The sequence below is a fragment of the Poecilia mexicana genome, unplaced genomic scaffold (assembly GCF_051168715.1).
Source record: "Poecilia mexicana isolate PSO_F unplaced genomic scaffold, ASM5116871v1 scaffold_14, whole genome shotgun sequence".
NCBI lineage: Eukaryota > Metazoa > Chordata > Actinopteri > Cyprinodontiformes > Poeciliidae > Poecilia > Poecilia mexicana.
The window spans coordinates 931,163-944,057 of NW_028263383.1; the positions used below are offsets into that span (position 1 = coordinate 931,163).

General features: G+C 39.8%; 1 protein-coding gene across 6 annotated transcripts in view; it reads left to right on the top strand.

Annotated features, from left to right (window-relative positions):
• The window catches only part of LOC106927450 (RNA-binding protein Musashi homolog 2), a 295,157-nt gene that overhangs the window by 219,761 nt on the left and 62,501 nt on the right, over positions 1 to 12,895 (top strand). For all 6 annotated transcript variants that reach the window (XM_088012508.1, XM_088012506.1, XM_088012502.1 and 3 more), the window contains exon 9: positions 8,808 to 8,922. In XM_088012508.1, coding sequence (XP_087868634.1) covers positions 8,808 to 8,922 — 115 coding nt within the window. The remainder of the gene's footprint in view (positions 1 to 8,807; positions 8,923 to 12,895) is intronic.

A 12,895-nucleotide genomic window follows, 5' to 3' on the forward strand; every position in this document is an offset into this window, starting at 1 on the left:
ATATTGCATACACATGCTACGTTTATTGTTTCTGTGGGTTGGTAACCTCTTCCTACTGTTGAGTTTTGCCGTCAGTGAAGCCTAACAATACAATCTGGATGAAATTAGCACGTCTACATTACATTATTGTGTTATAACGTGAGGGTGTTCGAAAACGTATATTCCGAGACAGAAATACATTTCTGCACTTAACAGAAATAATAGAACTCAATATATTTTGACTATATAGTCAATCAAGTTTCAGTAAGAATAAGGTGAAGTTGCCATGTCTTCAAAACGTTGTGGTTAGCTCGTTTATCCACTCCAAATCCGGTTTTGGTGTGTTTGAGATGATGGACCGATTGGAACAACTGACTAAGTTGATGTTGATTAATGAAGAGAAGAGTAAGAAAGTTCTCACTATTCATCAATGCAGTGTTGAGACCACTAGCATGATGCTGCTACCACCATGATTGGCAGGTGGTACAGCGTGCCTCACCATGACCAGATATTGTTTTCTCATTTTAAAAAATCCATATTTTTGTGTCTTCTGACCACAAAAACTGTAGATTTCAGTTAAATTTGATTGTTCCAGCTTTGGAGCAGGTGGCTCTTTCACCCCCTCAGGCAATGTCAATGTCTACTTGCTTTACAGTCAACAGTGATACTCATGCGTCAACATCTTCCAGTTTATGATAAGCCTGAGCCTTTGTGCTTCTACATTGTTATTAAACACAATGTTCTTAGACATTTTAAGAATATTCTAATATTTTTGCAGTAAAACAACAAACTGTACGTGTTTATTTCTCTTTCTGAGTTATAAGTTAGACATGCCAAACAATTCTCTTGTTTTTTGTTTTGTTTTATTTTTTATAATTCCCACCCATATGGGGCATATCTGTTTTCCCAAAATCTGTTGTGCCGATTGACCCAAGCCAAACAGCTATGATCAGATAAAAAATCCGCTCAAGTGGCTAGAAACTCGAGCAGTCATGCAACAGATGGTTTGGCCCTCACACAGGCTTTCTATTGGTATCATGGAGCCAGTCTGGGATTACATGGAGAGACTGGAGCAGCTGGGACCGCCTAAATCCACACAAGAACTGTGACAAGTTCTTAAAGATGTTTGCAACAGCATACCTGCCAAGTAGTCAGAGAATCTCTGGATAAGTGCTTCTAGGAGTATGTATGCTGTTTCACAACGGTGGACACATCAGATGTCTGTATTCACCAGTGATGTCATCTTTAAATTAAATTCTTCCTGGAAACAATAGGCTGAACTACAAAAATTGTAATCTCAAAAAAGTCATGTCACAGCTCAAAGGCGAGTAACCTACAGAGATGTTTTTTTTAGACAGTTTTTGAAACTCAAAAGCACTGAAATCTTACTGACGCTCTATAGTCTGCAATTAACATTTTATTAACTTGTTAAAATTTTAGAATTTACAGAGTACTTTTCATACACAATAATAATAATACAAAACGTACCTACACACAAAAAAGAAAAAAAAAACAATAAAGAGTAAACAAATTTAAAAATGGGGAGGCAAAACTAGAAATGTACATATATGCGTTGGAATGAAGAATTGAGGAAACGTAATTGCTTCATTGATGATACAAAACCAATATACTCCAGATAAACATAAAAAATTCCAAGGAGGATTTCTTCCAAAATCCTAATAAAGTTGAGATATTTAGTCATAAAAAGGTACATAAAAAGAGACTGTTATCTACATCTACATTAAAAGCAAACTGATATAAAAGTTAATTAATCAAAGTAATACAATTAGAGGATGGATTGATGGATTTACTCAAAAATACCACAAAGAAAATAAGATAATCTTCATCTTTAAGCAATATAATAATATTTTTAACTTATACATTCCTGATTTTGGCATTTTCTTCATTTACTTTTCTCATGCTGTCAGGTTCAGGTGCTCACCTAAAAAATCCTGCTTCTTGGAGAAATTTGCAGTAGCATCTTAATTTTTTTTTTTCCAGAGCTGTATATTGCAATAAAAACAAAAGAAAAGTGTGAAACTATACCGTATCCACACACATCTCAAGCCTTTCCTTCTTAACAGATCTATTTACACCAGGTATACAGTTTAGTTTTTTAAAACTGTTGTTAGTTCATCCCTACAGGAGTGACAGCAGTTCAAAAAGCCCTGTGGCTTTGCTATATTTGCTTGAGAAAAACTAAACACATGTGCACGTCCAGTAAGGTTTTTTGCTTCTGATTTCTGCTCCTTATCTCAGTGTCTTTATTAGAAAGAAAAAAAAAGTCCACCTACACTGCATCACCACCTGTGCTGGCAGCTTTTATGATCGGCATTTTTTTTTTATCGCCTGGAGGAAGGTGTTTCTCCAGTTGGGCTGTCACAATATCACCTTTTCCACTATATGATTATTGTGCCCAATAGAAAATCAGAACGAGACTAATTGGTGATCATGAATTTCAAAAGAATAATAATGCCGTCTGCGAAATCACTCTCCGCGTTTGTATGTTGAACTCAAAAGCCTGTAGTCAAAAATATGTGGGGGACTCGATTCTGAATACACTGAGCGTTGCAAAACATGACACACAAATCCTTAGAGATTATAATCACCATCATAATTATTAAAGACCAATTAACCAGCCTGTCTGATCAGGTAAAGTCAACTATGATACAACATTCTGCATTTGCAGTAGCGTTTATAGTTAGATCATTAAAACAGTTTTAACATATAAATTGGCCTGTGCTTCTTTTTACAGAACGAAAAAGAAGCAGCCTCCTAAAATCTGAAGGTTATGTCGCTGAGTTTTTGTTGGGGGAAGTTACTTTGTTTTTCTTAGGCCTTCCTATTGTGGCTTCGTCTCTATGTAATTAAAAATGACATGTTCACTGCTACAGTGTGTTAAGGTTAGATTTAAATTGTTTTAGAACCGAGACAAGACCACATTCTGTATACATCAGAACCTTGAAGTTGGGTGTGCTTTCCTTGTGTTCTCAATGAAACAAAGAAAATTCACCACAAATGACCGACTTAATAGTGTGACTTTTTTTGACTTGTACTGACTAAATGTTGGCACTTACATCAGTACATCAAACCACAGTGATGCTAACAGAGCAACAAAACAAGGCTGTTGCAATAAATGAAGCTCAACGCACTGACAGGTTTATAGTTCTTGGTTTTAGAGGTTGTTATGTTTGGATAGCTTTTTCCTCTAACCCTGGATCTGACAACTTTCATCCCTTAACAGGAGATATTGGAGACATTTTCAGGATCAGCTAACTTATGCTTGACTCTAAGTTAGCTGGCTAACTATGCCAGCTAAGTTAAATGTGGCTAGACATATACATTTGCTTATCTAATAACATCAAATCTTTAATTTTTTTTTATGAAAATGAAGGATATATCACTATACACATGTGTCCATTGTATAAAAGATTTCTAATCTATGGAATCGACAAAGTACTTTATTAATATGAGCAGTGTTTGTGAATTGCTAGGACTGCAAACGTCGTAGCTGAACAAAGAACGACTATTAACATTTGAAGTTGTGAATGACCACTAAAAATAAGTGCCATACATCCTGTCCCAACAGCTGTAAACTGAGCATGTTGTGAATGTGGTAAAGGAGAGCTCTGCACAGAAACATTCAGGCCTCCGGGTTTTTTTAAAATATATATATTTTTCAAAAGTGTCAGTTGCTCACATTCTTTGAACATCAAGTGCCTAATAAGGGAAAAGGACCACCCTTCGGAGTAGTTTAAGTCCCTCATGCAGTGCTGCCTTACAAGTCCTGGACTGTAAGTAATTGGATGTTTACCCTTCATTGAAGAAGGAAAGCTTTGAGGGATGAAGGAAGTGGAAATCCACTTTGCACTCCGCTCACCAGGATGTCCCATAAAAGCACCGAGATGTTCAAATCTGCTGATTGAGGAAGTGATGGAGGCCATTTGACATCAACCTGATGATCATGGTGCTACTTCTGAATGTGCTTCTTAGTGTGGATGTCGACAATATTATTTTGCAATATAAGAGCGTGGTAAGAGGGGGAGAGCGAACACCACGGGGCGCACATGGCCTGAAAATGACCCCATATCCTTTACCTTTTATATGCCGTAACCATGCAGGGAGATGGTCACCGTAATGATTCGTCTGAGATTGTTCGCCATTGATGGCGTCGTTTTGCTTTTTCTAAAACTTGTCATCGTCGTCATACATCTTGGATCCCTCAATTGTCCTGTTTTTGTTGTTTGTTTTTTTACTGACCATGGTTAAAGTCTTCATAAAGAACAAGGAGTCTGCTGACCAGAGGATCTATTGAAACTCACTGGCTTTCGGTTTGTGTCTTAAATCTTGTCAAAAAAAACATTGATTTTTCAGGTTTAATGTCAGTTGTTGCAAATCGTTTTTAGTTTTCCTTTTTTTTTTTTTTTTTTTTTTTTTTTTTTTTTTGAAAAGCCAAAGTGTTAGACAATGTTTGAAACTTTATTTTTTTTAAAGCTGTAATCTCACCCTCACCAGGCCTGACATTGGCCAGTCAGTGCTGTGACAGTCCTTAACTATGCACTCTGTGTGTTTTGACTGTTCAGCTGGGAGTAAATGAATCACACCGTTTCCTTTTCTCCAGTCTGCCAGTCGACTGATGGAATTCATTCACTGGTGAAGCTAATAGCAGCTGTACGCCTCCTCCTCAACACACACACACACACACACACACACACACACACACAAGCACACAAGCAGATGCACTCCACACCCACATTGCTGGTCCCTGAAGGACAGTCACTGCCAGTCCATCCCGCCCACACCTCTCCGTTCTACCTACAAGGTTAATATAGATGGGAGATGCATTGAAAAGGTCATATCTGGCATGCTTCTCCACTATGTCGTAGCTTTCTTACAGTCAAAACAAAGGAGGGTTGTTTATTTCTTCAGCAGTGGGCTTTTATTACATTTATCATAAAGTAATCCTGTTGGGGTGTGCAATAATTTCGGTGTAGAGCTTGAATGTTTAATATAGAAAACCAACTTTCGGAGAACCACATATGTATGAGATTCTCACAGTATGACAAAATGAAGGAAAAATACCACTACTCAGGATGCCATAGTGTTTATATAATGTGATCTAATGGTTTTTATTTAAAACGGTGATATAACAACTGCTTTGATTCCTGGGAAAATGATGTTACATATTGAAAATAAAGGTTTAAATTATGTTTTTCTTTTTGTTGCAGAATAAAAGAAACAGACTGAAATTTAAAAAACAAAAGTTGTATAATTCCTTCATGCTTTTTAGGCCATGCTTATATCCGTTAGCTAGTAGTAATGTTAGCTTAAATTACAACTATTTTAAAAACAAGAAATCAGAAGATATTTTAGGAAACGTGTACATTTACAAATATGTATTCATGTATCAAAACTTCTGAAAAAAATGAAGACATCTTACAATAACTGTAAGTTAACATTTATTTACACAAATGGATATTTAACATAGAAAATTCAAATATGAATAGATGTCAGGTTAGTGTATGGCTATAACTAACATTTCATTGAAACTAAAACAAAGACAACTAAAACTTACTATTAAGATTAAGATTATTATTAAGAAAACGCGTTTTTGTAGAGGAGTTCATTTTTGGTGTGTACCCTTAAGTGAATTACTTTATCTTGTATGTGTAAAAAAAATAAGATCAGACATCAATATCTAAACATTTCCCTATTTTGTATGCACTTCCCTGCCTCATTATCTGGATTTAGTCCAGATATGACACAGTAAACTTAGGAGGAGTCACACTCTGGTTTTCTCTTTTCAGATCTTTAGGACTTTAAACCATAAGAACAGTGCAAATGGAAAGTTTTACCAGCTTTGAAAACCTAAATGATCTAAATCCTCGACACTGCCAAACTGCACATCTCCAATTCTGATCAAATAAAAATCAATTTGCAAGGGACATGTTCCCCAAAATGTTAGGCTTGATACTGCAAATCAGATTTGTTCATCCGTATCTGAAATATATAATTGTTAGAGTAAGCATAAAAACATCTTTGACTCTTCTGGTATGTGTATTACTAAATGCTTTAAATATCGTGCATTTGCGAGCAGGGGACCCCTCTGACTCCTATATGTCAACATCTGTCCCCTTATACCACACACTGGTTTTGGGCCTGATGCCATCTTGGATTATTTTATACCCTTGTTAAACTGTGTTGCAAGTTGTTCAGACATCATTTAAAGCCTCCAGTTGAATTATATGTAGCGAAGTCTAACCAACACATCTGCTCCAATAAACGCCTTACCTATAGGAGGCTTTTCCCCTGCATGCAGGCAGTCATAGGCAGTGGCTGATATAACTTAATGAAAAGATTTGTTTTAGCTTTACTGCTGTATATCAGTGCAGCTCAGAAAACACCCTTTCGGTTTATGCTAGAAGCACTTAGGTTGAGATAGCTGGAGCTTGTGAACGCGGCACGGCTGAAAGGTTTAAATCTGTACCTGTGTGTTTTGAGGCTCCTGCAGCTCCCAGACTCTTTGCCTTTGCTAAATTTTTAGAAAGTCAAGGCAGGTTAATGGGGTGTCGGCTTTCCCAACAGGGCAAACACGCTGCACAATGCCACCTTGATGTTTGTATTGTGGGTTCAGATTCGACGCTTTTCGCAACACATTATTGCGACGACTTTAAAAAAAAAATAATAATAAAAAATCCCAGAGTCCTTGAGAGTTCAGCAAGCCATAATTCTTGGAAATATTTTAAGCCAACACCTGTACACTCAGTGTTCTTAAGCTGCTCAAGGTTCAGCCGCTAAAACTTTCCACTTGGCAAAATTTGAATCTTCGCCCTCACAGTTGCTGAGCCTTTTGTAGCTTTTCATTGACAGGCGCTGAATTGTCTTCGTGTCCTCTCTACCTTTTTTTCTCCTCCTCTCCCCCCCCTTTTTTTTACTTTAACTTAGCTGACTCTTGAAAGCTCCTGCCTGCCTCCCTCACACACACTTCTCTGTCTGTGATGCAGGTGAACACCCACGCGCTCACACCACCACAGATCCTGGCTTCTGACTGTTTTTTTTTTTTTTAAATCCATGACAAGGAGCCCTCGCTCTGAATATCAAAGACTCGTATCTGAGAGCATGTAGGCATGACTCACACGCGGGGCTCTGTCTTAACTCCCAGCAGGCCACCTGAGCGTCCAACTCGCTGGAAGTGGCAGGGGTTACAGGAGGACGGCTGATCAGACAGCAGCGCGTCTGCGGCGTGGGCGGAACTCGACCGTATTTGTCACCCAGCCATGTGAACATATGAAAATCCCAGCAGCGCGCTGAGATTTCCAACACGCTCGTTCGTCCCAGCAGCCGGCTCCCGCTTCCATGCCGGGGGTCATTCTCTTGACGATAGGGAGCGCCTGAGTTCTCCTCAGCACAATGTCAAAGCGCACCAGGCGAACGTGGAGGCCAGAGTGGCTGTGACAGCTACAAAGTGGCTGAGGGAACTGTGTACTTTAGTCGGTCTGCTTCAAATAAAAGGGGCCCGCTAACAGCAACAAATCACAGCTTTGCAACACAGCAACTTCCCCCTCTGTGATAGAAACCTTTTTCATTAGCGCTCTCCTTTTACATGTCTTGTTCTCGGCTGGATGTAGTGTACGGCGCTTGTTACTCTATCGATTCGGCACGGAAAACCTCTCAAGGCATGAAGTATTTCTTCAGTTTGGCAACTTGCGATAGCATGTTGCGCCTGCCGCTCTGTGTGTGAATAATAATGTTCACCACCGGCCTGTCAGGAGCTGCAGACCTATTTATATGGGTGCCGAGCTATACCTTCAGTTGATGCGCACGTTGCACCGGTGCAGGAGCCTGTCTTTGTGCAGCAGGCCGGGATGACATGTGAATCGCGGCAGCCGAGAAAGCCCCGCTTAAGTGGAGGCAGTGGGGAGAAAGCGGGCAAGAGCCAGGAGGCAAACAGACAAACAGATGGACAGGCTGATGCCAAGCAGGCAGTGGAGCAAATAGATTGTGCAGGATGGTGAACGGACTCAGCCTACCAAAGAACAACCGAGAGACACGGGGCCGAGGCAACGCCGTCAGCTGCTGTAATTCCTACAGATAGGATGGATACGTGGTAAATAGCACTCTCATCTTTCTTCTTCCCCTCATCTGCCCCTGTCACATCCCTCATTTGATATGTGTTATGTAGGAGGAGGGGATGTCAGACTTGCTAGATGGGAAAATGAGCAAACCTGTATATGTGTGTGAGAGGCAGAGTGAGAGGAATAAATGCAGGGAAGAGATGAGTGCTGCAGGTGGAATGAGGCGGTGGGACACTGGGGACTTCAACTCTAGGAATGCAGACAAAAAACTTTTTTTTTTTTTTTTACTGGGTGAAGCGCTGCTTGAATTACATCTATTGTTGCAGTTATTACTTCTTTGGTGATTATGATGTTTAACTTCTAAGAAAGAAAAGTCTGCGACTGAGAGGATGGTAGAAACGGAGCTTCTCCTGCTCTGATGTCTCAAAACTCTGAAAAGACTTTAGCTTGTATTTCCCCCAGGCTCCGGGTACATGCTCACTGGAGCAATAACCTTTGCTTTAATACAGGAGGAGCACGATTGTAAGTTTTCCTTGGAGTCTTTCCTCTAAAATGTGAGCAGCTCAGATTGACTTAGTCGTGTTTTTTCCTGTCTCTCTCTCTCTCTCCCATGGAAAACATCTAGCTGTGTGTGAGTCAGACAGAAACCAGCTTTAAGAGCTGAGACAGCCCTGTCAGATCTGTCTTCTTGTGTACCTACACAGTCTAATGGTTTGTCTTTGTGTGTGTGTGTGTGTTTGTCTGTGTACATAGGTAGAATGTAAGAAGGCCCAGCCCAAGGAGGTGATGTTCCCGCCAGGTACGCGAGGGCGAGCCCGGGGTCTGCCCTACACCATGGATGCCTTCATGCTGGGGATGGGCATGCTGAGTGAGTTGGATTCAGTAAAGCACACACTTTCTGAGCTGTTTCACATGTTCTCACATCACAGCCACAAACTTTATTGTATTTTATGGAGATGTTTATGTGGAAGCCTAAGTCAAGGTGTTGCGTCGTTGTGAAGTGGAAGGAAAAAGATGCAGTTATAGCTGTTAAACTTTTGAAGTATGCTTTTCCCCATTCATTCATCTTTGCAAAATAAAATCTCAAACTTAGTCAGTCTGAGTTATTCTGTGTCCGTTCCTCAGCTGGCTTTAGGTCTGGACTTTGACTTGGCCATTCTGTCACATGTAAATTCTGCTCAGACTATGTTTAGGGTCATTTTTCTGCTGGAGGATGAACCCTCTACCCTAGCCTCAAATATTTTGCAGGTTTTCACATTTAGCTCCTGCCATCTACACATCAACCCCGATCAGTTCTTCTCTGCTCAAAAACACCATTCACTCAGCTTCATCTACATGGAGCATGTTGCAAAAAGACTGGAAATTAACTGGACTTATTTCACTGAGCACTTTTAAGTCCATACTGAGAGCACTAGAGATTAATTCTTTAAATTGTGACTGTTTTTAATAATTACTTGTGTGGCACTTTAATTATGTAACTACTTGTAATTGTTCCATAACCTTAGCTGCCTCAGAAGTTTTGAATCTCAAAGGGACTGAAAAATTACTTATTGAATTCTGGAGTCAGTCGGACACACTGGACTTTATTTAGAGTTATCAGAGTAAAGAGGTGTTGAGTAAGAATACTCACCACTGTTTTTTATAAACTGAGACCATGAGTTATTTTCCTTGCATCATACTTTTTTATTGATCTATCCCATAAAGTCCCAGTAAAATCTATTGAATACGTCATTGTTAGAACATAATAAAATGCAAATGGTAGACATTTCTCCAAGAAAATCAGATGAATAGCCGACGCGTGTCTCATTCAAGCATCAGGTTCTACCTATTGTACAACAAACTAAGTAAACTACCCCATCTAAAAAGCTCTATTAGGTGGTTGCTGCCCCTAATTAGGCTGCTTCAAGGTGTGCCACCAGTGGCCACTGTGGTCTATTTCGGGTTGAGTCTGGTACAGGCAGCCCCTGGGCATATAGGAGCAGACCAGCACATTAGCAGACTAAATGAAGAGGAAAATTGGTGTAATGTCATATTAAGGATTCATCACTGTGCCCCCCTTAATGGGTAATGAAGGGGACACACATGTCAGAGAGAGATCTCATCTACAGGGACCTCAGCTGCTGACCCACCCCTCTTCATTACCATCCAGCCCATGCCTGTGTCCCTTTTTATTTAACACCGATGCACTCTCTGCCTCCCTGCCCCCGTACTCACCTCCCATCTACCCGGCTATCTATCTGTCTGTCTGTCTAGTTATCTACCTGGCTATCTATTTGTCGTTCACATTCCATATGCGTATAATTTGATTGTGTGGCTAAACCAAATGGATTTGCCATCACTTAAAGTCTTTTTTTCCATAAAAAGCAAATGATTGCCCTCCAAACGGTTCCTCCCCACCTGATGAAGCAGATGGATTCAAACCTAGCGCGCCTGCATTTTTTTTTTTTTGCCAGCTCTAGATACTGCCACATATTAGACAGATTTAAAATGTAGTTGTTTAGTTTTTTTTTTTTTTTAATAAGTATTCATGGGTAGGGGGGGGAAACTGTCATGCATAGCTAACCCATAGCTACATTTATTTTTATAACCTGTTACAGTAATGATCCAGGTGACAATTTCATTTGGTTAGTCTAAAACACTGATTAGCTCTTGTTTTGTCAAACTTTATGTTAGAGGTGTGCCGATCGATCGGTCACCGATCATAATCGGGCCGATTTTCGTGAAAAAGTGCATGATCGGTGATCGGCGATCATTGTCTCTTTTACCGATACCGATCACCTACTTCTCATTTCCAACCTGCCTATGCAGCTGGTCTCCTCTTTCCTTCACTCTGCGCAAACGCGCAGCAACAAATCCTAAGCGATGTGTAACTATAACGCACTGAGTGAATGGGGAAGTTTGCATGTTGCGGCGGAAAATTGAAGCACGTCAAAATGCATCAACACAACGAAGCTAATACGACATAAAAACAAAGCCATACTTGACGGAGTTTGGCTACATCGAGGCTCATTGCAGTAAAAAAGACATACGGAGGATCAGATAGCAGGTAAAGCAGCGCACAGCTACAAACACTCACCCGGATTAGCATGACGGTCAGAAAGCTAAACAAATAACCCGCAAAATTATTGAAGTCTTCGAGCTGCGATGTAAGACGCTGGTTCTGCTCTCGCTGTTGAACCGCTGCTACGCTACAGGTAGTAATATTTCACAGACGGAGCTTCGCTTCTGCTCCACCTGGTAGTGACTCTCACACCGAACCTGCTTAAAGCTGCAGCATCTAACTTAAAAAAAATACATTTTACATACGTATTAAAACTTTCGCTGTCCTAACATGAGACAGATAATCTCTAAAAAAAATAATCGATCTCCTCCCTGTCCTGCATAATTACTCCGCTCAGTCAGAAACAGCCACTCAGAATTAGCAGTAATCAGCTAGCCGCCATGCTATCAGGAAGTTTTCATTCAGTAACTCTGGATTGTTTATTGTAATGGAACCTGTTTTTGCCTTTGAATGTTAAGTTTTATACTTGAATATTTTTGGCAATGTTGAGAGGTTTTATTTTGGCTCTTTGTATTATTTAGCCTGTTTTGTTTAGTTTTCTTCTTGAAAAAAGTTATTAAAAACAAGTTTTTGTCTAAATTAAGGTGAATTCATGGTTCCTTTTTCCACATAATGTAACCGGTAGTGTTTATGATTAAAAAAATAATAATAATAATAATAATTATGTGATCTGTATCGGTGATCGGTATCGGTGTATCGGCCCTCATGGGTGATCGGTATCGGCAGGAAAAAACCTGATCGGCACATCCCTACTTTATGTTTAAATAAAATCTAAGCTATTTCTTCTCATTTTTTCACAAAGGGAACCCAACATGTAATGCTATGAAAATACGCACCAAGTTACATGCAGATTATGTTTCTACATGTTCATCATAGGGATGAATATCATGCCATTTCATATCTGTACCTTTTCAAGATGCATTTAAAGTACACAACATTAATGTAAAACACAACTGTTGATAAGAACTAATTTAAGATTTAAGTTGATGCACAAGTCATAAAATAAACGTTAGAATAATTATTTCAGTGATCAAATAATTTACTGAAAGAAAAAAAAATCGCTTCCTCTCCTTGTTCTGCAACGACTTAAAACATCAGTAGTTGTGCTCTCAAAGGCAGTAAATTAATTCCATCAACTCTCTGCCTATGCATTGATCTCGTCATTTCTCTGCATAAAGTTACTTAAATTGTCACGGCAACCGCAGGCCTGACCTTTCCTTGAAAGTGATTATACAGTTGTTGGTGGTAAAACAGTTGACGAGTCCAGCCGAGTGCGTCTGTCGTTTTCGGCTCCGCTTTCGGCTCCATCTCATCTGGTCGAAGTATTTAACAAGCACAGTGAACTTTTCAGAACTTATTACAGACTAAAGTGTCTGCGCCGCAGAGAGCACTCTTCCCCCTCCACTGGGAGATGCCAGGCAGAAAGGCAGTGATGTGCTCATGTGAGAATATTAACAGCCAACTTGTTTGGAGACACTCTTATCTAAATGAAATTGGAACAAGGACAGCGAAACATTCCTTTATATAATTTGCATTTGGAAAAAGGGACCCTAGGCTCATTATTTAAGAAAGTGTAAGCTCCTTTTGTGCCAAATCTCATTAAAGCCATCCCCAGCTCCTTTGTTTACTGCCTCTAATCGAGGCATTTATCTTTATTGTGTTGTGCCGATGTATGTTTGCTGAAATTAATACACATTTGAGCCTGCGCGAGGTATGGGTGTACCAGATGGATAATTGATTTTAAAGTGAATCAGAACTGTTGGGCCATAAAATAGGTACA